Source organism: Sceloporus undulatus, chromosome 5, assembly GCF_019175285.1.
Source record: "Sceloporus undulatus isolate JIND9_A2432 ecotype Alabama chromosome 5, SceUnd_v1.1, whole genome shotgun sequence".
NCBI lineage: Eukaryota > Metazoa > Chordata > Lepidosauria > Squamata > Phrynosomatidae > Sceloporus > Sceloporus undulatus.
Window position 1 is genome coordinate 72,561,945 of NC_056526.1, and position 24,507 is coordinate 72,586,451.

Sequence of the window (24,507 nt, forward strand, 5' to 3'; positions counted from 1 at the left end):
ATAGAGTTAGCACCAGCTGAGCATTCAACTGAGCAACAAGCAGCTAGACAGATAATTGCCATGATTTGCCTAAAGATGCTTCAAGCAAAGCAATCTTCTTCCTTCTCCTCCCTCACTTTAAACAAAAAACATTGGTAAATCATTGAGTCTGGGAGCCAATGTAATGTAGTGGTGAAGGGAGAAAGAGAATGTCAACTTAGCTGTTATCTCATTGGGCAAGTTTAAAGATTCCTGTTTGCATCATCAGGCTTACTCACCCTACTCTGCATTATAGAGATGTTAATGCAAGCCTACCTGACAAGCTTAGGAAAGTTTGAAAATAACATAGATAAGGAACTAAACAAATATAAGTATGTTGTCATGCTAGGATGCAGAATCTCTCTCTCTCTCTCTCTCTCTCTCTCTCTCTTTGAGTCATATGATCTACAGAGACCAAAAAGTTTGCCTTTGAGCTACATTGGGGCCATGGCATTTACAAGATGAATGCCCTGAACACGGCCGGAAGATGTGCCAAGCCCACACCAACCTGGAAGAGCTGGGCCAAAAAGGATCAGAGAAAAAACTTTGGTGGCTGGCTCAGGACCATGGCGGCAGCCTGGATTGGGGCCTGGCACATGCGGTTGCTGCAGTCCCACAGTGATCAGGATTCTGTATGAGAACAGAATCAACTTTAGTTCTAACTAAAATCTGCTAAGAAATATGGAAAACAAAACAATGGCCCTCATATTGGAAATGATCAATATAGTCCATCCTATCCCCCAAACAGGAGAGCCAAAATATTGCAGCAACTAAAGGAGCAATGCACTCATTTCCCATACAAGTAAAGTCATGCTCAGAAAGAAAAGATTCTTACCATCTGTGCATGTACCAGGTCCCAATCCAGGCCACCATCATAGTCCTGAGCCAGCCACCAAAAAGGAAAGTTTTTTCTCTGATCCTTTTTGGCCCAGCTCTTCCTAAGCCTATCAGGTAGGCTTTATAGCAAAGCCTTTGATTGCACAGATAATGAGAAGTTATGGATTGTTCTTAAATAATTGGGTGTGCCACTACATTTGATTGTCCTAATGTGTAACCTGTACTCAGGACAATTGCTTACCATTAGAACAGAACATGGACAAACAGAATATCAACAATTTAATATCTAAAAGGATGCTGGATGCAATTCACGGAAGAGCTATATAAAAGGGATCACAAAATGAAGCACATATGGATTTGAAGAGTCATATGAAGATGAACTCCAAATTCTGAAAGGAGAGTTGAAGGCTGCAATTAGAGAAATGGGGAAAAATAAATCACCAGGAACACATAATATTCCAATCAAATTGTTTCAGTCCACACTAATAGAATCAACAGTGCTAACCAACATATGTCAAAAGTATGGGAAACAGAACAATGACCAACAGATTGGAAACTATCAATATACATCCCCATCCACAAAAAGGAGATACAAAAGACTGCATCAACTATAGGACCATAGCTCTAATATCTCATGCAAGCAAAATCATGCTCAAAATTCTACAACATAGACTCCAACCATACATGAAGAGAGAAATCCCAGAGGTGCAAGCAGGATTCAGAAAAAGAAGAGGCACTAGGGACCACATTGCAAATGGAGTGCACCAAAGAATTCAAAAAGAAGATCAGCATGTGCTTTATAGATTATAGCAAGGCCTTTGACTGCATAGATCACGAAGGACTATGTGTGATGTCCTGCCAGGACTGATTGAATCTCCCGCTGCATTTTCTCTCACATTGGTTCAGGCCATAGTATGTTTAGTGTAGAAAAGTTCTTTGTATTAGTTGTGGGAGGAGCTGTAGGATCCCCTGCATTATTTCCAGGTTTGGTTTGCCCTTTCCCAACATGCTCTGCTGTAGCTAGAGGTTTTTAGTTGGGGAGCAGTCTTTGCTGTGAGCAGGCAGAGAGCTGTCTTTTGGTGGCAAACAGGCCCAGACAGCCAGAAAGGGCATTTCTTACACTTTAGCCAATTTAGTTACCAAGTACCTTAGCCATTTTAGTTACCAAGTTAGCCATTTCAGTTACCAGGTTTTAGTCAAATTAGTTACCATCAGCAAGAAAATAAAGGAGTTCAGGAGCTGAAAGACCCTGCACCAGCTCCATTGAGTGAGGAGAGCAAACTAACATCAGACCCAGAAAGATGACATCCGGAAGATTGCTGAAACTGTAAAGTACCTTTTGTTTAGAGCTGGGGAGGAGAAAACTCTTTATTTTGTCCTTTAAATTAAATTTCCCCCCTTTTGAACTTTACATTCAGCTTCAGAGCCTTTTTTGGGTAAAAGAGTTTGATCTCACCAGGGTACCGGCGTTGCACACCCAAACCTGCCACCACCTTTAGTTGGGTGTGTCTTCACACTATGGAAGAGCCAACACATCTGATAGACCCAATGAGGTATCTTTACTCAGGACAGGAGGCCACTGTTAGGATAGAATATGGAGAAACAGAATGATTCCCAATTGGCAGAGGGGGCAGAAAAGGCCGCATCCTCTCACCCTATCTGTTCAACTTGTATGCAGAACATATTATACAAAAAGCAGGTCTAGACACAAAAGAAGAAGGAATGAAAATAGGAAGAAGAAATATCAACAATCTAAGATACACAGATGACACCATACTAATAGCCGAGAACATCACAGCCTTGGAACAACTACTAAGGAAAATCAAGGAGGAAAGTGCAAAGGCAGGCTTATTGTTGAACATAAAGAAAACAAAAATAATGACCACAAAAAATTTACACAGATTCAACCTAGAAAATGAGGAAATAGAAATAGTAAAGAATTTTCATACCTGGAATCAAATATTGATCAGAGTAGGGACTGCAGTCAGGAAATCATAAGAAGACTAAGAATAGGGAAGGCAGCTATTGGAGAACTAGAAAATATCCTAAAATGTAAAGACATACAACTGAGCACGAAAGTTAGAATCTTACAAGACATTGTAATCCCTATTACCGTGTATGGATGGGAGAGCAGAACACTTTAGAAAGTGGATAAGAAGAGAATTAATTCATTTGAGACATGATGCTGGAGAAGAGTGCTGAGGTTACCATGAACAGCCAAGAAGTCAAACAAATGGGTCCTAGAGCAGATCAAACCAGAAATGTCTCTGGAAGCCAGTCTAGATGACTAGACTGAGGCTGTCGTACTTTGGCCACATCATGAGGAGGCACGACTCACTGGAAAAAACAATAATGCTAGGTGTGGGGGAGCAGAAAGAGAGGAAGGCCACATGCTAGATAGATGGACTCTATCAAGGAGGTCATGGGTATGAATTTGCAGGACCTGAGCAGAGCAGTGGAGTATAGGGAGCATTGGAGAGATGTCTCATCTACACAGTTGCCATAACTTGAGAATGACTCAAGGTTGGATAACAACAAAATATATGCAGATAGCACTATACTATTAGTGGAAAATAACAAAGACTTGGAAAGTGAAAGAAGAAAGTGCAAAGTCAGGCCTAATGTTAAACTTAAAGAAAACAAAAATAATGACCATGGAGGAATTACATAAACTGGTTAAAGCTGGCTGGTAGATTCTGATAGTTACAATCCACACTCTGCACTCAACCAATGTGACTCATAGGGTGGCCTTCAGAAAACCATTTTATTTCATCATAATCTACCTCCCAAAGTGATTATTAAAAGCGGATTTCAGTATGTTGCCCTAGGTGGTTTGGAAAAAAGGATGAAATATGGATTGCTAATGAAGACCTTATTTTATTTTTCACACCCATTACAGGAACAGCATCCATCGGGGATATAATTCCGCCAAAGTTAACTCTCTTCTATTAAAGTCTCATTGATTTCAAGGTACATAACTCAGCTATACTCTTAAGCACTGGATATCTGCCCAGTTGGGCAGATCATCTGCCAAGTATACCTATTAGGATAAGATTATACTGCTACATATTGTGGGAAACTGAGACTTAAATTGCTACTCTCATTTCTCAATTTTGGAACTGTGACAATTATATTATGGGCAAAATACACACACACTCACACACACTTTCAATAAAAATGATTTAGAACAGCTACGTAAAACTCTTCAAATACTTCCTAAAGACAAATAGCCAAGGAAACTGACAGATAGGATTATCTTGGTTTGGAGACTCCAAATCTATCAAATGTCCTGTCAGAACCAGCCCCACTCCACACACACACGCACAAGACTGGCCCTGTATCTAGTTGACTCTTCTTCCTCATAGTCAGAGACCTGGTCTAGGGCTGAAATAACTACAGTAGAAGAAAAACAAGATAACATCGGCAACATGAAATGAACTTGACCCAATTCACAGGGCAGAATGCTTTAACTATTTCAAGAACATTCTCTATTCACAAAAGCTATGCCATTTAGTAGACATAAATCTGACTGCTACTGCCTTTGCTATTCTTTTCGTAACAGCATGAGTAACTAAAATTATTTATCTGAACATTGTTTTTTTTTTAAAAAAAGCAGGCAAACAACAAAAACAAATAATTAGATGGAGATTTATATACTGTAATTTCAGATCATAATTTTCACTAGCATCCAAAATATTTGATGCTATTCTAAAGGTATCATAATGACTAATTTATTCAGGGGAGGAGTGCCTCTTCTAATTCTGCCCAACTCATTTAATAGGTGCAAATACTACCCAATATAGCTAAGGTTGCTTACAAACCAATATATATTTGCAGATGTGAGCATTTGCAGATGTGAGCATTACTTGCATAACCTTAATTTTAACATGACCATTTTTGTTTAAAGGATGTTTAGCACAGCATCATAACAGTGAAGGTACAGTGCCACAAAGTTAAGCTTTTTGGCAAGCAAATTCACAGGTATGTTAGCTTGCAAGCCAGAAAGAGCTTAAAGCTTGGATGCTCTGCTTGTTCTCAGATCTACATTACTGGGTATTAGGGATGGAATAAATATTTGATGCTTTCCTGTTTTTATTGGAAAAGTGAGATGGATGTTTTTAGAATTCTAGATTTTGAAGTATAACTGTCAGATTGTTCTAAAATACAGGGAAATACATCCTCTAGGCACTCCTAGTTTGACCCACAGTGGAGCCAGGAATACCTCTCATCCTTATATATTTCTAGAAGCCCCAGGGAAAGGGAGAGGCACAAGAAAAGGACATTCTCTGTGCAGAGTGAGAAATGGAATTCTGTAAGGAAAAAGAGAAGTAATACAGGCAGATGGGTTCAGAGAGGGCTCAAAGCAAACCAACCCTGACACCATCTAATTTACTGTCCCAGTCCTGGGTGAGGGGCACACTCCAGCCACTGGGCTCAAAGCTCTTCCTTGCTCTTGTACTAAAAACTCTTGAATCTCTGATGAAAATTTCACTTCCTACACAAAGAGCTATGAAGTACCATTGTAATCTGCTGTGTGTGTGTCTGTGTGTTTTCAAGTCTCCTGTCAATTTATGATGACCCCATGAATTTCAGAGGGTTTTCTTAGGCAAGGAATACTCAGCAGTGGTTTTGCCAGTTCCTTACTCTGAAATGTAGTATACAGCACATGGAGTTCATTGGTGGTCTGCTATCCAAATACTAGCCAGGAATGACACTGCTTAGATTTCAAGGTGTCAGATGAGATCTGATGCCTATTTCCTTTACCATAAAGCCACTTAGGCCTTGTCTGCACTATAAGATATTTAGCTTTCCCTTTGCCCCACCAAACTACAAATCCTGGAATTCCACAGCACTGAGCCATGACAGTTAAAGTGGTGGCAAGCTTCATTAATTCTGTAGTGCAGATGCAGCCTTAGGGGCCTTTTAAGGAAGAAAAACACTGTTCTTAGAAGACTGGTGCATTATATATTGATATACTTTCATCACCATCTATATGTTAATGTCTCACACTTGGTATGACCTCAGATCAAACGGGATCTGGTGCCTTTAGGGTTATTTAGCCCCCCTGTACTCTGTCAGTGTCTTACAATAGCTCATTATCCCACAGTAGTATTCTTGTATCTTGAAGGGGGAAAAAACTTCAGTTTTTACCACCACCATCATCTTTTATTTATATCTCACCTTTTCCCTCACAGCTGGGACTCAAGGCAGCTTACTAAATTAAAACGAATGCTATATAGCTAAAATATACAACATATTAACAGTAATTAAACTGTCAATTGCACTCAAAACATACAATTTAAAGCAGTGAAAAGCAGTTTAAGAACAGTAAAATTAACTTCAGTACAGCACCCCTTTAAAACCCCTCTCCTTAAAAACATATAATTTTCAAAAGTTTATTGAAATAAAAGTCTTTTCACATCAACAAAAGGATAGGAAGCAGAGGGCCACTGTAGCTTCTCCAGGAAGGAGGTTCCAGTGCTGAGAAGCACCCACCAAGAAAGCTCTGTTACATGTCCTCAACAGACATGACTATGAAGGTGATGGTACTGAGAGAAACCCTCTTTTGAAGATCAGACCCTAGGAAAACTTGTATGGAAAGCATGAAAACTGGGGGGAAAGAATATCACTGATGGGTATCAAGTTACATTCATTTTGATGGGAAATTTCAGCATCCTTTCTTCCCCTCCCTCTCTTACTATTTAGAGCAAGTGGAATTTTAGATAGCATAGCACTTCCTGCTTGTCAAACTCTGCTGTCTTTGCTCCTTTAAACCTCCCATTTGCTCTCTACTTTTTTAAATTGCATGGCATAAATACCTTTTGTAAACAAGCAAGAGAGCCAGTGTGGTGAAATGGTTTGAGTATTGGACTGCAACTCTGGAGATCAGAGTTCGATTCTCAGCTTGAACATGAAACCCACTGGGTGACCTTGGGCAAGTTACATGCTCCCCCAGCCTCAAGTGAAACTAATGGCAAACATCCTCTGAACAATTCTTGTCAAGAAAACCCCATGATAGGTTTGCCTTTGGGTTGCCATAAGCTGTAAATGACTTGAAGGCACACAACAACAACAACAACATCAACAACACACCATGTGATCAAGGAACATCCTTGGGAAGTTGGGGCCTGAACAGACAGGCCAAAATAAAGCTGCTTTGGGTCACTTTGGAAGTGTGCTGTTTAAATGATGCATGCATCCTAAGAGGCCAGAAGCCACGCCAAAGCCATGCTCAAATCCTAAGGATTGGAGCGCAGCTTTGGCACAGCTTCTGGCCTTTTAAGATTTGTGTGTCATTTAAACAGCATACTTCCAAAATTACCCAAAGCAGCTTTATTCTGGCCTGCCTGTTTAGGCCCATAGTCACACAAAAAGATACATTTCCTTTGGTTGGACTGTGAAACTAAAGCTCTTCTTTTACCTGATCATGCATATTTAAATACAGTGTGCCCACGTCATACAGCTTTACACAGCTTTCAGCATATGCTGAAAGCCGCACGGGGAGGAAGGAGCGGCACGTCCCATTGGGAGTGATGGGGTGTGCACCCATGGTGCATGCGCCACCGCACCACCATGCCGCCGCATGCACGAGCCCCATTCATTTAAATGGGGCTCAAGCATACGTGTAATTTGCTTTATGCAGGGGAGTCCGGAATGGATCCTCTGCATAAAGTAAGGGCACACTGTACAGGTCATTAGTCAACGTTTCAATCATCACAAGCTATCTATCTTGTTTGTTTTTGAGTCAGGCTTTGTTTTGTTTTTGTTTTTTTGGCTATATGGCCGTGTTCTGGAAGAATTTATTCCTGACGTTTCACCAGCATCTGTGGTCGACATCTTCAGAGAATGCTGGCATGGAGGTGATTGGGGTATATTGATGTTGCTGTTTTGTGCTTCATTTCTGATCTATGGCAATGCTAATGTCATGGAGTTTTCTTGGCAAGATTTGTTCAGATGCAGTTTGCCACTGCCTTGCTCTATGGCTGAAAAAGTGTGACTTGCTTGAGGTCATCCAGTGGGTTTCCACAGCCAATTTCCTGAGTCCCAGTCCAATAATTAAAATCACTCAACCAGGCTGGCTCACATATGCCGGTAACAGTATGTTAAATTTCTAGCCTAACTCTGTTTCTGGTATATTTAAAAATCCACAAGAGTAAATTTTTATCCAGAAAATCTAAAGTTAGAGAACCACATGCATGCAATCCAGTTTTCAATATGAATATTGCAGTAGCAACCCTGGTATCACACCATCCCTTATTCTATCGTGCTTACACTTCAACAGGATTCCTCACTTCCTCCATATTGAGCTCTCCCTTTCCCTGTTCCACTGAAATCCAACTCTTCTATTTCACAACAGGCTGAAGATGTTTTATATGCTTAATTCATGTATATTGTTTCAAGAGATGTCTACAGTTTGAATCAGTATAAAGTCTAGCTAACAATAATTTGAATGACAGTAAAAACTACAATGCTGTTGTTAACAATGAATTTCTTGTTCATACGTAGAGTTAGCAAGTGAAATAACACCAACAAGATTTGTTCCTTGCCATGAACACTGCCGTGTGCTATTTTACAAATTCTTCATACAGACTTGGCATTTGGTAACATGTGTTCAGATTAATCCAGCCCTGAGTGCATCTAATGAGAGTGACTGTTGAAACGGATGGTCAATGATAATAAGTCAAAAACTGTATTTACTTGCAAAACAGTGCCACATCTCCTGAACACCAATGCATTCAATGGATGGTGTTAATTTGATTTCTTCTAGACAGATTCCTGGAGAAAAAAATAACTGGTCATCTTCTGCGGTTACCAAAACACCACCTAAAAATGTTTTCTACATGGAGGGCTTCTTTGGAAATTCAGTGCTCTCTGCCTAACAAAAGAGCTTGTAGCTTCACAAAGGATGGAGACAACTTGAATCTCAAGAGGGGCATATCTTCTTCTCTTGCTAATGGAACTTAAAAAAATTTATTTCCTGAAGTACCCTCATGACCAGGAGGAGGGGCCTGCTTGCAACATGTATTTTTCCACATCACCAGAACTGAGAAAAGCTACATCTTGACAAATGAAAACTTGTGACTAACATCTTCAAAACCTTTTTTTTCTACTGTGTGATTTTCACCTTTGCCTTATGAAGGAGCCTGTGGAAATTCAAAAGCTCGCAACATGTATTTTGTGCATTTTAGTTGGCCCAATAAAAGTATTATTATTTTGTGGATGTTGGATGTTATTGTACTTTGTTACATGATGAACAGGGTGACCCCTGGGTATCTTACCTCATTCCTTTTACATTAGTTACCAAAATGGAATAACACTTAGCTTTTTGCAATGGAAAACTCAAGTAAAGTTATTCAGAATTGGAAAATCTGCCTCTATTCAGTCTGAATGAAAGCATGGCCGTGAGAGCCCCTCATTATGCCTGCTGCCATGATATACACCTACATCACAGGAGGGATCTGTGTTAAGCACTATTCAATACTTCCCCCTAAGTAATGTGTTATCTGTGATGCTCCTTCAAGAGCGTTCATTAGTAATGTATAACTCACAGTACTTGTTAGTTGAGTGTTGGACTACAACTCTGGAGATCAGGGTTCATATCCTGGCTAGACCAAGTAAACCCACTGCGTTACCTTGGACAAGCTATGCTCTCACCGCCTCAGAGGATAGCAATGGCAAATCCCCTCTGAAAAAATCTTGCCAAGAAAACTCCATAACAGGGTCACCTTAGGGTCACCATAAATTGGAAATGACTTGAAGGCAAACAAAAAAAACCTTGTTGGTTACTGATTATTATTTATAAAAATACACTTTAAAAAAGACAAAACGGGAAAGTCCCACAAAATAACCTCCCCAAAAGCATTTTAGAAGTAACTGTTAACAATGTGTGTGTAATGCAAGACTATTGGCAATTATTGTATCACTTTTTAAATGTAATGTTGGTAAGGTCATCGTTTCAAAATTGAGATCGTATAAGTACTGCTAGATGCAACATGTTACTTCCACACTGTGCTGATAGCAGGCTGACCACAACACTAATTAACGTAAATACAGCAACTTCCGTTCTCTTTTGTAGTTGTTAATTCATAAAATCAACATTCCCAACCACTTTCATTTAGTCATAACACTGCTCAACAGAAAGATGTGATGACAGAAACACACAAATTGACCCAATAACATGGCAATTAGTAGTTTGGCATGATTCAAAAATTTTGACATCATTTTTTTATCTATATTGTTGGCATCCACCGCTTTTCAAAGAAAACTGGAAATCATCAGAAAGCAGTACTTAAGCCAGTCAAAACACAAATTATTTAAACTGTGGTCTGATATTCTGTGACAACTACCATTTCAAAATTAATTTCACATGTATTAATACAACTGCTTCTTGATGATGGTAACTAGTGCTGACCTCATTTTGCATCTGATGGGAGGAAACTGGATAAATGCTCATCACATCTAGAAACAATTAGAATACATTAGTGAAACCTGACTCATATAATTAAACATAGTGGTCCCATGGAAGGGATTTGGTGAGTTTTTTCAAAAGACAAACACAACAGTATTCATTCAAAATATGTGTTTCATTGCATTCTAAGCTTTTACATTTAAATACATAGCTTCCATCTCATTTGATAATGAATGAATTTCACAGGAAGCTGATTTTATCACAGAAGAAAGGCACTTACCAAAGGCAAGAAGCAAACGTAAAAAGTAATGACCGAGATACCAAGCAGTGAAAGTAAGCTGATCTTTGGCTAGCTATTTTCCTTGCCTATCCATTCCCTAAATTGTCTACACAACACAGAGGACTCAAGACAGCTCACTCTCTTTGCAACAAGTGCAAGAAACCAACCCTTCAGGAAATATTGTGGGCATTTGGGGTGGATTTAAAAAAAAAATCCAAGGAATGAAGCATCTCCCCCATCACTCAGTGTTCCCTATCTATGCATGTACATAAAGGATCTTCTGTCATGCTAGATTTCTGAATGCAAAAGAATTTGTGGAGAGTCACTGAGGATTTAAGGTGGTAAGATAAGTTGTCTGTGCATATTTTAGCACTCTATGCTTTATTACAGAGTTGGGAAATCTACAGCCCTCCATAAATTGCTGGTTTGCAGCTCTTACAAACCCTCATCATGAGTTTTGTTTGGTAGGGCCTGACAGAAGATTTAGTCCAACAGCACCTATGAGGGCTGGATGATTTCCTCTGTAATTTCATTTTTCCCCATTTGGTTTGAGTGTTCTGCTGCCCAGACATGGTGGGAAGCAGTTTACTATGAGGAGGGCCTTGCTTCACCCAGGACACTGGATCCTGGTGATACAGAAATATATCCTCCTATTGCTTGTGTGTGGGCAATCCTAAGGCTTGTCATTATCTTTTATCCTTTTTTGTTGTTTGTTGTCTGATTGGTGTCTTACTCTTTCATGAGTTATTTAGTGCAAAATATGATGTTGCTATGTTGGATAATGGATAGTTAGCTGATCTATTGGTATGCTTTATATGCTCTTAAACTTTTTCCTGTAAAATCTATTAATGTTAAGTTGTAACACATAAGAATTATGGTTTATTGTAGATAAATGTTTGTAATGCTTCTGTGGAAAATTTAGTTTTCTATCAAGTCAGTGACCTCCATAAGACTTGGTCATCTGGTTGGATCTAGCAGGTACTTGTTATACTTCATGCTCTGGAGCCAGATGATTCAGACTCAGAGGTAACAGATGCCCAGAAATTTGTAGCTCCTGATAACAGTAGCCTGTATGAGGCTGGGGTCTGGCAATGGGATACTCTGCTCCCCAGCAGGACCTGGAAGACTCTGAAGACACACTGCCATCCTTTGAAGAATACTGAAAGGAGAGTTTATGCCAATCCTAGTGGCTATTAAACAGGAAACACTGACTAATTAAGCACCTGGTTTTGAGATTGCTGCCTATAAATGTGTAATCTATAAAACTGTAAAGTGGTTCTCTCACATCTTTGTTGCTTGCAACTGTTCTAACTTGGTGACCAGCAGTATTCTTCGGTGCTTGTATTTCTTGACCTTGGATTAGCTACAATTGGTGACTCTGTTTTACTTCTTGCTGGCTTTATGTTTCTGGACTATGGAGTTGCTATAACAATGTCTAGAGCAGCTGACGGCCATCCTCTTGTTTTCCCCTTGATCTTGTTTGGATGACTTGTGAATGACCTAGATTGGATTAACTACTAAAGAGCTCATGCACTCCAACCACCTGCTACATGGGGCACTTGTTTACGGAAGCACAGAACAGATACCATCCAGCCATGACTTCCTTGATAAAATCAATCTATATTGTTGCCTTTGTCTTTTCCTACTGTCATCCATTTCACCAAACACTTTCCCAAAAAGTCACACTGTCTCGTGATGTGCCCAAAGTACAACTGGACATAATTATGTTCATAATCTCAATTCTGTCATTTTCCCTTCCATAATAAATTCAAGCTTAATTTGCTCTAGGACCCAGTTATGTGTCTTTCTGGTGGTTCACTGTAGCCACAGAACTCTCTTTTCCCACCATTCTTAAATTTATTTATTTATTTTATAGCCCACTTTCCTCCCAATATGCAACCCATGGAGGCTTATGGTGTAAGTTAAAAACAAAATGCAACTAAAACATATAAATCAAATGGTCTAAAAGCCATTAAATAGATAATGTTATTAAAATAATTGAACTATTGATTTTCAAGCATTTAAAATATGAACATCAAACACCAGCACAACATATTAGACAGGTCTTCTACACAACCAATTAAAAGCCACATTACTTTTGAAATAAAAAGTTCTTTTCCTGCCAGTAAAAAGATGAGTTGATCTTCAGCTTTCTTCACTGTCCAGCCTTCACAACATACACATGTGATAGGTTCCCCTGGTCCAGGAATGGCGGTAGTTCCACCTGTCCTGAACAGGATCACGCTTCCTGTGAAGGACTCCGTGCGCAGTCTGGGGGTGCTTCTTGATTCGCCGCTTCACCTTACAGCTCAGGTGAATGCGATGGTCAAGAGCACCTGTTATCAGCTTCGGCTTATTCGCCAGCTGCGCCCATACCTGGCCCAGAGAGACCTTGAAACGGTGGTACATGCTCTGGTAACCTCTCGATTGGATTTCTGCAATGCGCTCTACATGGGGCAACCCTTATACCATACCCGGAAGCTACAGATGGTACAGAATATGGCAGCCAGACTGGTCACTGGTACCTCCAGGGCCAGTCATATTACACCTATAATTAAAGATCTGCATTGGCTGCCCATCCGCTTCCGGGCACAGTACAAGGTGTTGGTAATAACCTATAAAGCCCTACATGGCTTGGGCCCAGGATACCTGAAGGACCGCCTCTCTCCATACATTCCGCCCCGCACCCTCAGAACTTCTGGGCAGCAACTATTGAGGGCCCCAGGGGCTAGACTAGCCTCCACAACGAGGAGGACATATTCCATCGTCGCCCCAGCCCTCTAGAATACGCTGCCCATAGAGCTCCGCTCGGCCACCTCCCTGGCCCAGTTCAGAAGGGAGCTAAAAACCTTCCTATTTCAATCTGCATTCCCCGAATGAAGCTCCAGCTGGTCTTCCCCCCTCCGATGACAATGGTGGTCGGCTGATAGGGTTTTAATTTTTGATTTTAATATGGATGTATTGTATTTTTATGTATTATGGTGTATCTGTACTGTTACTGTTAATATGCTGTTCACCGCCCTGATCGTTGGAAGGGCGGTATACAAATAAAATTTTTATTATTTATTATTATTTATTAAGTCCATGGCAGCTCAGGGCTTCCATTCAGGGCCATAGTAAGGAAAAGCATGCACACCTAGAATTTAAAGAAACCACTTCTCATAGCAAGGGCATGAAAAATTTTGACTTTGGTTTCATAGAAAATGCAACAACAGACTATAATCACACTCATACTGGCTGCTTCTGACTGCAGCTGTAAATTCTACAGCAGGGAGTTCTCTTGATTCATAGAGAAACACAGACACCCAGACTATGTAGAATTCTGATCTTTCACAAACATGACAGGCCCAGCCACAAGAAATGTGACAGAATGGGACTTAAAAGCACCATCTTGCCAATGGTTCCAATTGTAATGGATGGTAAATCTGTGCCAGGTTTGTCAACTTGAAAGGAACTATCCAGGATGCTACTGTATATTGGGGAACATGGTTCAGCACCTTGAATATCCCTTTGAATATTTGGGCTAAAACCTTGTGCAGATTCCCTGCCCCGCTGCCAAAGAAGTCATCAGCTTCCATTAACCTTTATATTTGCTTTCTCTCTTTAAATAAAAAAGAGTACTGTGCACAAAGATGACTTGGAACATATATATCAGAACCTTGCTTAATCCAGAGTACAGATCATGTATATATGTAAATGAATGAATGCACAAACAGATGTGGTGAACACAGGATAACTGTGTATAACCCAATAAATGCAGCCACTTGTGTGATGTCTGGAGGGCAATCCATATTTGAAGCTGGCATATGAGATTCTACAGAAGAATTCTTCATGAATCAGATCTGAGGGAGAGAGCAAAAAACTGAAGAGAGTTATGAAAAAGGAGAAACCTCATCTCACCTTTATGAAAATAAAAATAATCAAAATGGCAAACTGCAGCCAAGTCTACCTTAGAAATGGAATCTACTTCAGAAGATTTGGACCCTGCTTTCATTGTCAGTATGTGTGTCTTCTGGTTCTTCTGTCATTACTAATGTGTTCAGGGTGAGCAGCTAGCATATAGACAGGAGCAGTATCTGGACTTTCAATCTAAGTCTATCCAAGTTTTTTTTTAAAAAAAATCAAGCAACTCATATTACTCCAGTACAATTCACACATTCAACACAACAGCTCTTGATATGAGCCAACATTTTTATTTGTTCCCCAATATATGCTTTGAGTAGTTTTCTACCATAAGTCACAGCAAACATTTTGCCACAGTCAGAAATCTTTAGAAAACCATGGATTTAGAATCTTCCTCTCACCAGCCTGCTTCTGAAGTCATAGGCTGAGCAGATGTAAGGTCTGAGAACAATGTATTCTGAGCACTGGAGGGAAGGATATTTGTTTAGAATTGAAATGATAACTTTCAAGACAAAATGAAAGCCCAGTATGGTTGACATGGGGAATTCCACTGGGAGCTGATGAACAAGAGATACTGTATGTTGTTGACAAAGAAAAACAATGATGCTTAAGAGTTTGGATCTGATACACACATTTCCCAATTCAAACAATCCCAGATGCACACAAATTTAATTTAAGATCTTTTGGAATTAGCATCTGTACCTGCTCAGAATAAGTTATGGTATATGTAGAGTGATACACACAGCCACAGGCCTCCAACAAACATACACACTATTTATATAAATTTCTGTCATTATTAATGTGCAAACCAGTATGTTGAACTAGCATATATCATGCATTCATCACCTTTTTCAATAGCATCCAAATGGAATGAGACAGCAATCACTAAGTTTATCAAAAGTCTGTGACAAACAACAGGAGACAGAAACACTGGAAAAACTGGAGGCAGCATTCATCTTCAGCAGCATACAAATGGCAAAGCATCTTGTGAGATACTGAGTCCAACAAATGGTACACAATGAGCAATTGTGAACGAGTGTACAGAAGGAGTCAACTGGTAGCCCTCGGTAGTGATATAAAACAGAAAGAGAAGAAGATATGGACAGCAGATTCCCACGAAGACTTGTAGTTATACCCTGGGCATGTTTTCTACTCATTTGCCCTCAAGCAAAGGAAGTGGGCAAGCCTACCAGGTGCCTTCACACAGGGTTGGTGTAACATCTGCAGAGATCTGCTCTTTGATCCAGACCATTATAGTTGGCATGCAGCATCAAAGTTTTCACATGCTGTATCATTCCCAATCCAACAGTCTACCCAAACAGGCCTAAGCTTTCAACCTAGATAACTACAGGAGGAAAATGGAAGAGACGTGGAAATATTGAATGCTTGTTCCTTTCAGTCCTCCCAAAGACCCAGAATCACAGAATTGGAAAAGACCACAAGGGCCAACCCCCTGCCACACAGAAACTCACAATCAAAGCACCCCCAAGAGATGGCCATCCAGCCTCTGTTTAAAGACCTCCAGGAGACTCCACCACACTCTGGGGGAGTCTGCTCCACAGCCAAACAGCTCTTACTGTCAGGAGGTTCCTCCTAATGTTGAGCTGGAATCTCTTTTCCTGTATCTGCAATCCACTGTTCTAGGTCCTATTCTCTGGAGCAGCAGAAAACAAGTTTGCGCCATCCACAATATGGCATCCCTTCAAATGCTTAAACAGGGCTATCATATCATCTCTTAACTGTCCTTCTCCAGGGTGAACATACCTAGCCCCCTAAGTCACTCCTCATAGAGCATGGTTCCCAGACCTTTCACCATTTTGATCGCCCTCCTCTGGAAATGCTTCAGCTTGTCAACATCCTTTTTGAATTGTGCTGCTCAGAACTGGACACAGAATTCCAGGTGAGGCCTGTTCAAAGCAAAATAGAGTGGCACCATTACCTCCACTGATCTAGACACTATACTTCTATTGATGCAGCCTAAAACTGAATTGGCTTTTTAGCTGACACATCTCACTGTTGACTCATGTTCAACTTGCAGTCCACTAGGACTCCTAAATCCCTTTCACATATAGTCTTGTTAAGCCAAGTGTCCCCCATCCTATATGTATGCATTTCATTTTTTCTGCCTAAGTGCAATACCTTACGTTTCCCCCTGTTGAAATTCATTTTGTAAGTTTTGGCCCAGCTTTCTAATCTATTAAGATCGTTTTGAATTTTTGTCCTCTCCTCTGGGCTATTAGCTACTCCTCCTAATTTGGTGTCATCTGGACATTTGATAAGCATGCCCTCTATTCTTTCATCCAAGTCACTGATAAAGATGTTGAATACCACTGGGCCCAGGACACAACCCTGTGGCACCCCACTAGTCACTTCTCTCCAGGATGAAGAAGAGCCATTGGTGAGCACCCTTTGGGTTCAGTCAGTCAACCAATTACAAATTCTCAAATGCCTTATTGAATCCAAGATGTGCTATATCCACAGCATTTCCTTCATCTACCAAATTGGTAATTTTATAAAAAAAAAAAAAAAAGAGAGAGAGAGAGAGAGAGAGAGAGAGATCAAATTAGTCTGGCATGACATCCTCACAGAGAAATCTAGTGTCTCAGGAAAAAAGGCTGAAGGATTGAGACAGAGAGTTTTATCACACAAGTACAGTGGGTCCTTGGTATCTGCCGGGGTTTGGTTCAAGACCCTCCATGGATACCAAAATCCGTGGATGCTCAAGTTTCATTAAATACAGTGGTATAGTAAAATGGTGTGTGTGTGTGTATTGAATATTTTCAAGCTGTAGATGCTTGAATCCGAGTATTAAAAAAAATCATGGATAAAGAGGGCCAACTGTACTTACTATATGAGTTCATGTACCTGGCTTCATTTTTAACACTAAAAACTGATATGCAACTATAGGACGCTTCTTACAATGGTGATACTGTATATGAAGCTGCTGCCAAGCTCTCTTATGTTACTGGAATTTCCCCAGATGTGGAATTTATTTTTAAAATGTGGGGATCATTTCCTTTTCCTACCAACACATAAGGTCATGGACTGCCCAATATAAAGAGAAATCAACAAGCCAGACTTGCATACAGTCTGCAGCACAGTATGAATGGAAAATTCAGCAATAATGGGTCACTACAGGAATACAAAACAGATATCCCAAGGCCCTGTGCCTCACTTTGAGTCATAGTTGGCAACTGCAGTGTTATGGAACAATTATATGGTTAAACATTGCAAATGGCTTATTCTTACTTTTCAACTTCAAATTTGCAAGGCTGAATCTGCATACTGTGGGGGGGGGGGTTCCCCCAAAAAAGTTGTTTTACGAAGATTAACAAGACTTTCAAAGTTAACCAATAATAATCATGGTAGAACATACTGATATGGACTGGAGCATGGCTTTGGCACGGCTTCCGGCCTCTTAGGATGCATGCATCATTTAAACAGCATACCTCCAAAGTGATCCGAAGCAGCTTTATTTTGGCCTGGGTGTTCAGGCCCTTTGTCTCCCAGAGTCCTAGCCCATTCAGAACAGTATGCCATGTTAGTTTTCATGCATTTTAGGCCTAGGGAAGCCTTTCTTCCCACTTCAGAAAAAAACCTATGCTGGGGCCCTAAACATCCTAGTGGGAACCAAAAATATGATGGTTCCTCATGGGTAGGGATTCATTCTGAATGATACTTTTTTAAAAAATTTAAAAAGAAAAAAAGGAGAGAACCAAGCCCTCCAAAGTCCAGTGATGGGAGAATGCAGCTTGAGGAACCCCATGTAGCTGCCAATCCTGTTATAAAGGGAACTAAATGTATCTTACACTTTTCAAAGGGAAATATGTGTTCCAAGAATTATTATTTATATGCCTCTTTATTTAAATAAACCCAACATCATAGAAATGCAAGAAAACCCATTTCTTTTTTTTAAACTACCCCCTAGATCCACTGATTTCTTCACAGATAACATAGCCAGGAATACTGTGTACATTTGTTGTTGTTGTTTGCCTTTAAGTCATTTCCAACTTACGGTGACCCTTAATTAAAAAAAAACACCACTGATAGTAACATACAAGAATTTGAGGGCTATAAGAGCATTCAGTCAATTCCAGATAAGCGACAATTTCAATAGATACTACTATCTGCATTCTGTGGAACAGAAAAACTGAAGAGCAAAGTCAGTACCTATCTTTTAAAACAAGTTTTCTACAGTGCAATACAATTGCAAGCAGTCTCATTTGACTCATTTAACATTACTTGCTTGAACAAAAACCAGGGACTTTAGTCATTTTCCAGCATTTGGATTTGAGTGAGTCTATCATCTTTTTTAAAAAGAAGCCACTGAAAGGCAATTGCAATTCCAGTCAGTGGAATATTTCAATTGCTACTAGAAAACAGAAGATTTTCAAAAGCCTAAAAACAGAGCTCTCAGTACTAGCAATTAAGCAAGATTAATGACCACAACTATGAGTTTCAGTGGCAGACACAATCCCACTGCAAGGCAGAAATTAATGTGTTCATGCCAAATGTAAATGCCCAAAGCAAATTAAACACAAATCCATTAATTACTGCACACAGGAGCCGTCACTTCTGAATTACAACTACAGGTGCCTTTTAGTTTGAGGTAAGATGTCAAATGTTTTCCATCCGACACTCATCATTTAGTTAGATCTCCAGAGGGTGATTCTATCACAGTTTTAATTGCTTCATCAAACAATGTTCTTGGTTGACCATACAGCTTCCCTCAACGTTTTTATTTCCTCCCTCAACAAATATATTATTTGTCACTGTAAGCCCAGCATGAAGTAAAGACATCTTCTTCCAAAGGAATGTTTTTCCTCTATGGGTATGTGTACTTCTAGAACAGGAGTGGGCAGCTGTGGAAGGCAGGAGCAGGAGGGCTGTATTAGCTGCCTAGGAGACCTTGAAGGACTGCACCTACTCTGACCCCATGTCTCTAGGGAGTATGGGAGCATTTTCATCATGCATTGGATTTCATAAAAGGCCTCTTTGGGCTTGTTCCTACTATGCATTAAAGCAAATTGCTGATCAGTTTATATGACCGTTGATCCCATTTGAAACCAGTTCAGATATACTTTGATCGATTTCTGTTGCAATAAAGCAAGGCAAACACACACACACACAAAAACAGTTTTTCCAGACACTATTTTCCTAGCGGTTCTTTTGAAAAGAACTCATTCCAAAGCATGTTCAACAAGTGGAAACGACAGCTCTGAATCACTTTCATTCTGGAGGGGAGGGACTAATGGCAGAGGGGTGTTTACCATCCCTCCTCAGTTTTTGGTGGAGCCACCATTTCCCACCTCTCTCAGCGCTGCTACTGTGTTTATGGTGTGACTTATGGGCACATGATTTTTTTAAAAAATAAAATTGATAGATCATTTGATTCATTGATTTTTGCAACTATTTGCAATCAGTGAGGCAAGTAGTTGCAAAACCAATGAATCAAATCTTCTATCAATTTCCCAAGCCAGGCTGCCCAGGCTGCCGCTTAGGTCACTCATGATGCACAGATGATTGACATGCATTTTGAAGCAGTGCAAACTAGTGGGGACGATAATCATGCCAAAAAAGAAGTGATTACAAGGAGATAATGAAAAGATCCGCTTTCCTAGTGGGAACGATGGAATCGATTTACCAACACGGAGTGAAGGCGAATCGGAAACCAATTTAAAAGTAAGTGGGAATGAGCCCTTCAAGTCATAAATTGGCCCAGGCTGCCACCAAAATGTGATGTAAACATACTTCATGCCACCTAGTGGACATTTTGGAGCATTTTGGGGATTGTTTGGGAGGTAAATTGCAAAATTTGTTTTTGATGGGAGAGCAGGAAGCTTCAAACATGGTTGAAAAGCCCTCCACGTCCTCTAGCATGGAATGGAGACGTTTGGAGAAAAACAAATGTGAATACGTTTTTTGTTATACATATATAAATATATATGTATGCATATGCCCTCTGGGGTCCAAGAAAATGTCCCGGGGGCGTGACATGCTCCCCCCTATTCTAGATTATTGCTACTCTTGTTCTAGAATGTGGAGGATTTCACATGGGAACATGCTATACCAACACTAATAATGCTTGTTAACCTCTCATGACTGCTCCACAAACACAAACTGTCAAGAGTCTTGACAAGGGAAATTGCTCGACATCATGGCAAACTTTGGTCCATCTAGCTTGGCACTGTCTACATTGACTGGCAGCAACTTTCCAAGATTTGAAAACAGTCTTTCCCCGCCCTACCTGGAGATGTCAGGGGATTGCATGTGGGTCAACGATATGCAAAGAACCATCCTTCCCTTGCATCTAGCTGATAAATCTTTTCAGACAAGATATTTTGGGCATCGGTTTTCCCCATGTTCATGATCCAGATACATTAACCTGGAGCCAGACTTAAAAACAATACCGGGATCCAGCTCTAAAAAGCCAGTAGATTAAATGCAGATTGATGAAATGTAGATCTTGATGAAAAGGAGATGAGAGGAAAAAGAGATTTTATATTTGGGACATACAATTAGGAGTTCTAACTATGTGGCTCGCCATTCAAAACTTTTAAAGAATACACCACTTTCTGCAAAGAGATGCAATAAAATAACTGATCATTCATCAATTTGCATTAAAAATGTTACATATTAAGAGGCTGTTCTGAACTCTTCCTTAAATTACACTTGGCTAAATCAGAGGCAGTTTCACTCCCTTTTATTAGAATGTCAATACCTTCCTTCTGTTGGTCGGTGGATGGTCTCTCAAGACACAGTTTTTACTGGGGACTGAAACAAAATGGATGTTTGCTGTCTGAAGCAATTTCTGCTCTATTATTATTTCCTCTCACCAGACCTGCTTTCAGCCACCTGCCTTCTAAGGGAAACCATATATCACCTTCGGCGCCCAGGGAGCTGTTTTAAGTCAGAGAAAAACAATGTAGTCCTCTGGATTTGAGAATACTGGAATATCAACACGTAGCTGACTGTCAAATGACAAAAGCAGTTGCAACTTTCAAGCACTGTTGTAATAAACAAAAGCTAACCCCACAGCTCTCAGATTGCACTGTTACGCCTAACTCACTCCACAGGAAGATCAAGTGTATTCAGGCCCAGCTTCCAAAATATGTCCTTCTCAGACATAATGCCATCTTGTTTTCTTCTGAGAGCTGCCTTGATCATGATCTCTAAGGCTGCAATGCTATCCACAGTGATCTGAATAATCCCCTCTGACCACAGTGACACTTCTTACTTCAGAGTAGACATACAGAGGACCGCATGATACCAAGTGATTTCGCCTCAACTTATAAGTAAATTTGGTAGGAATGGGGGCAATTTCAAGCCCCCTCCCAGGGCCACTTCTACTAGCAAAAAAATGGCCAAGTTATATCTATTTTGAGCATTTTGGTTGGCTCCATAAAAGTATCCCTGTTTTGTGGATTTGGGATGCTATCCAACTTTGGTGCTGTTGTTATTCTTAAGCGGCAGCCTCCATCTTGCTGAGCCAATGTGGCGTAGAGGCTAGACTGTGACTCTAGAGACCAGGGTTTGAATCCCCGCTCAGCCTTTGGAAACCCACTGGGTGAACTTGGGCAAGTCACATTCTCTCAGCCTCAAAGGGAGGCAAACCTTGCCAAGAAAACCCCATGATAGCTTTGCCTTAGGGTCACCGCAAGTCAGAAACGACTTGAAGGCACAGGAGAACAACTACCATCTGATACACAAGTCTTAGTGGACTCAGGATTTTCTCCGGCGTAAAGACCCTGCATGGATGGTGCAGTGGTTTGAGCATTAAACCGACAACTCTGGAGACCGGGGTTCGATTCCCAACTCAGGTATGAAATCCACTGGGTGACCTTGGGCAAGTCACACTCTCTCAACCAGAAGGGAAGGCAATGGCAAACCTCCTCTGAATAAAGCCAGAGATAGGATTAAGGCACATAGCCACAGCTGAACTGGTCTGGAAAGCACACTCCCAAACCTCCTGCCTGGGACTGAAGCCACCCATGTCACCAGCCGCCCCCTAAACGGCCCTGTTGGGGGATCGCCTTCCTCCACCTGTTGCCAGTCAAAGCATGAAGCAAGGCAGAGGGAGAAAGAAAGACTGAGGAGCAGTTCGGGCACCTTCCAAGGAAGAAGCCAGCGGCGGTGATTGCCCTCCGCCTCCTGCCTGACCCCTTGACACCAAACAGGGGGCTGCCACTGGGAAAGAAAAGGAAAGGAAGGAAGGAAGGAAGGAAAGAGAAGGGAAGGGAGGGAGGAGGAGGGGGGAAGGGAAGGGAAGGAAATAAGGAAGGAAAAGAAGGGAGGGAGGGAGGGAAAGAATGAATGGAGGGAGGGAAGGAAGGAAGGAAATAAGGAAGGAAGAGAAGGGAGGAAGGAAGGAAGGGAAAGGAGGGAAAGAATGAATGGAGGAGGGAAGGAAGGAAGGAAAGGAAGGAGAAGGAAAGGAGAAGAGATGGGAGGGAAGGAAAAGAAGAAAGGAAGGGAAGGAAGTAAGGAAGGAAAAGAAGGGAGGAAGGGAAAGAAGGGAAAGGATCAAGTCCAGAGGAGTGAACCAGTCGACCAGTGCCCCAAGTTCAGGAGAGGAGCCATGGAGGGCCCCCGGGATTGCCTTCTCCGAGGCTGCACACTGTATTATTTCTCTAGTCTTGGAACAGTAACTCGGTTTGGCAGGGCTTTAACTCTTTGTCTGGTTCTTAGCTACGGAATTCTGGGAGTTGGAGTTTGTTTGGGCCCCACCACAAACTCCCACTCCCAGAATTCCATAGCAAAGAGCCCAAGAAAGCGCCAAAGCCGTGCCCAAGCGGGTGCCTTCCCCTCCCGTGTGGAGGCAGCCGGACCCACCTTCTGCTGCCGGCGGGCCATGTCTGTGGGCTGCTTGGCGTTGAAAGGGTAGGCGATGCATCGGACGATGAAGGCGTAGAGCTGGACCCGGCGGCGCTTCTCCCTCTCCTCCTCCTTCTTCCTCTGGAGCAGCTCCTGCTCCTCTCGGCCTTCGCTGCGCACCGAAGGGCTGGGGCTGCAGGGCCGGGGCCCTCCGGACAGAGCCACCGTCCCTCCTCCTCCTCCTCCTCCGGCTCCGGCTCCAGGGCCAGCTCTGTCCAAAGCAGCAGCAGCAGCAGCAGGCGGCGGGTGGGAGCTGTGCCCGGCCCCCGGGCAGCCCTTGTCTTCCTCGGGCACCTCCTCGGACTCTTCCTCGCTGGAGGACGGGTCCAGCATGGTGGCCAAGCAGCAGCCAAGGAGTCCCTTTTCCGGACACGTCGAGCCTCAAGACTCTCAGCTGGAGGAGGAGGAGGAGGAGGAGGAGGAAGGGCGGAGTTTGGGGCAGGAGGAGGAGGCTGCTACTGTCTCGCAGCAGGTGGGGGACCTGTGGCGCCCACAACAAGGCGCCCACGTGGAAGCGCACAGGAGGAGAGGGCTGCGCGCCTTTACGCACAGCTGCTGCCCCTGCCCTGCTTCCGCCTTCCCCTCGGGCCACTCACGGCCGGTTCCCGCCAGGCCAGAGCTGTTGGGGGGAACTAAAAAGCCTCCTCCTGTGGGGACACTGGGCACTGCCTTCTTCCCCTTGGGAGGCGCCTGCTGCCTCAGGTCCTGCCAGCCTCGCTGCTGAGGAGAAAGGCAAAAGGGGGTTGCCGTGCAGGAAGCTCACCACACTCTTCCTCATCATACCCGCCCCCTGCCTTCCTTTCTCCCTTCCTTCCTTCCTTTCGTTCTTCCTCCCTCCCTCTTTTCCTTCCTGCCTGTCTGCCTGGCCGCCTTCTTCCCTTTCTTTCTTTTCTTCCTTCTTTTCTCCCTCCCTTTTTTCCTTCCTTCCTCCCTCCTTCCTTCTTCCCTTCCTTCCTTCCTTCTTTCCTCTCTTCATCCATTTCTTCCTTCCTCTCTCCCTCCATCCCTTTCTTTCTTTCTCCCTCCCTCTCTTTCTTTGCTGAAAATTAAGAAAACAAAAATAATGACCTCAGAGGATCTACATACATTCAACCTAGAGAATGAGGAAATCAAAATAGTTAAAGGTTTCCCATATTTTGGATCAAACATTGATCAGACCTAAGCAGAGCAGTAGAAGACGGGGGGT

The 24,507-nt window shown here is 41.9% G+C and overlaps 1 protein-coding gene across 14 annotated transcripts in view; it reads right to left on the reverse strand.

Annotated features, from left to right (window-relative positions):
- CADPS2 (calcium dependent secretion activator 2) overlaps positions 1-23,680 on the reverse strand; it is a 372,843-nt gene extending 349,163 nt beyond the window's left edge. For all 14 annotated transcript variants that reach the window (XM_042467898.1, XM_042467896.1, XM_042467889.1 and 11 more), the window contains exon 1: positions 23,280-23,680. In XM_042467898.1, the coding sequence (XP_042323832.1) occupies positions 23,280-23,654 (375 nt within the window). In that variant the 5' untranslated portion in view covers positions 23,655-23,680. The remainder of the gene's footprint in view (positions 1-23,279) is intronic.
- Positions 23,681-24,507: the final 827 nt, after the last annotated feature.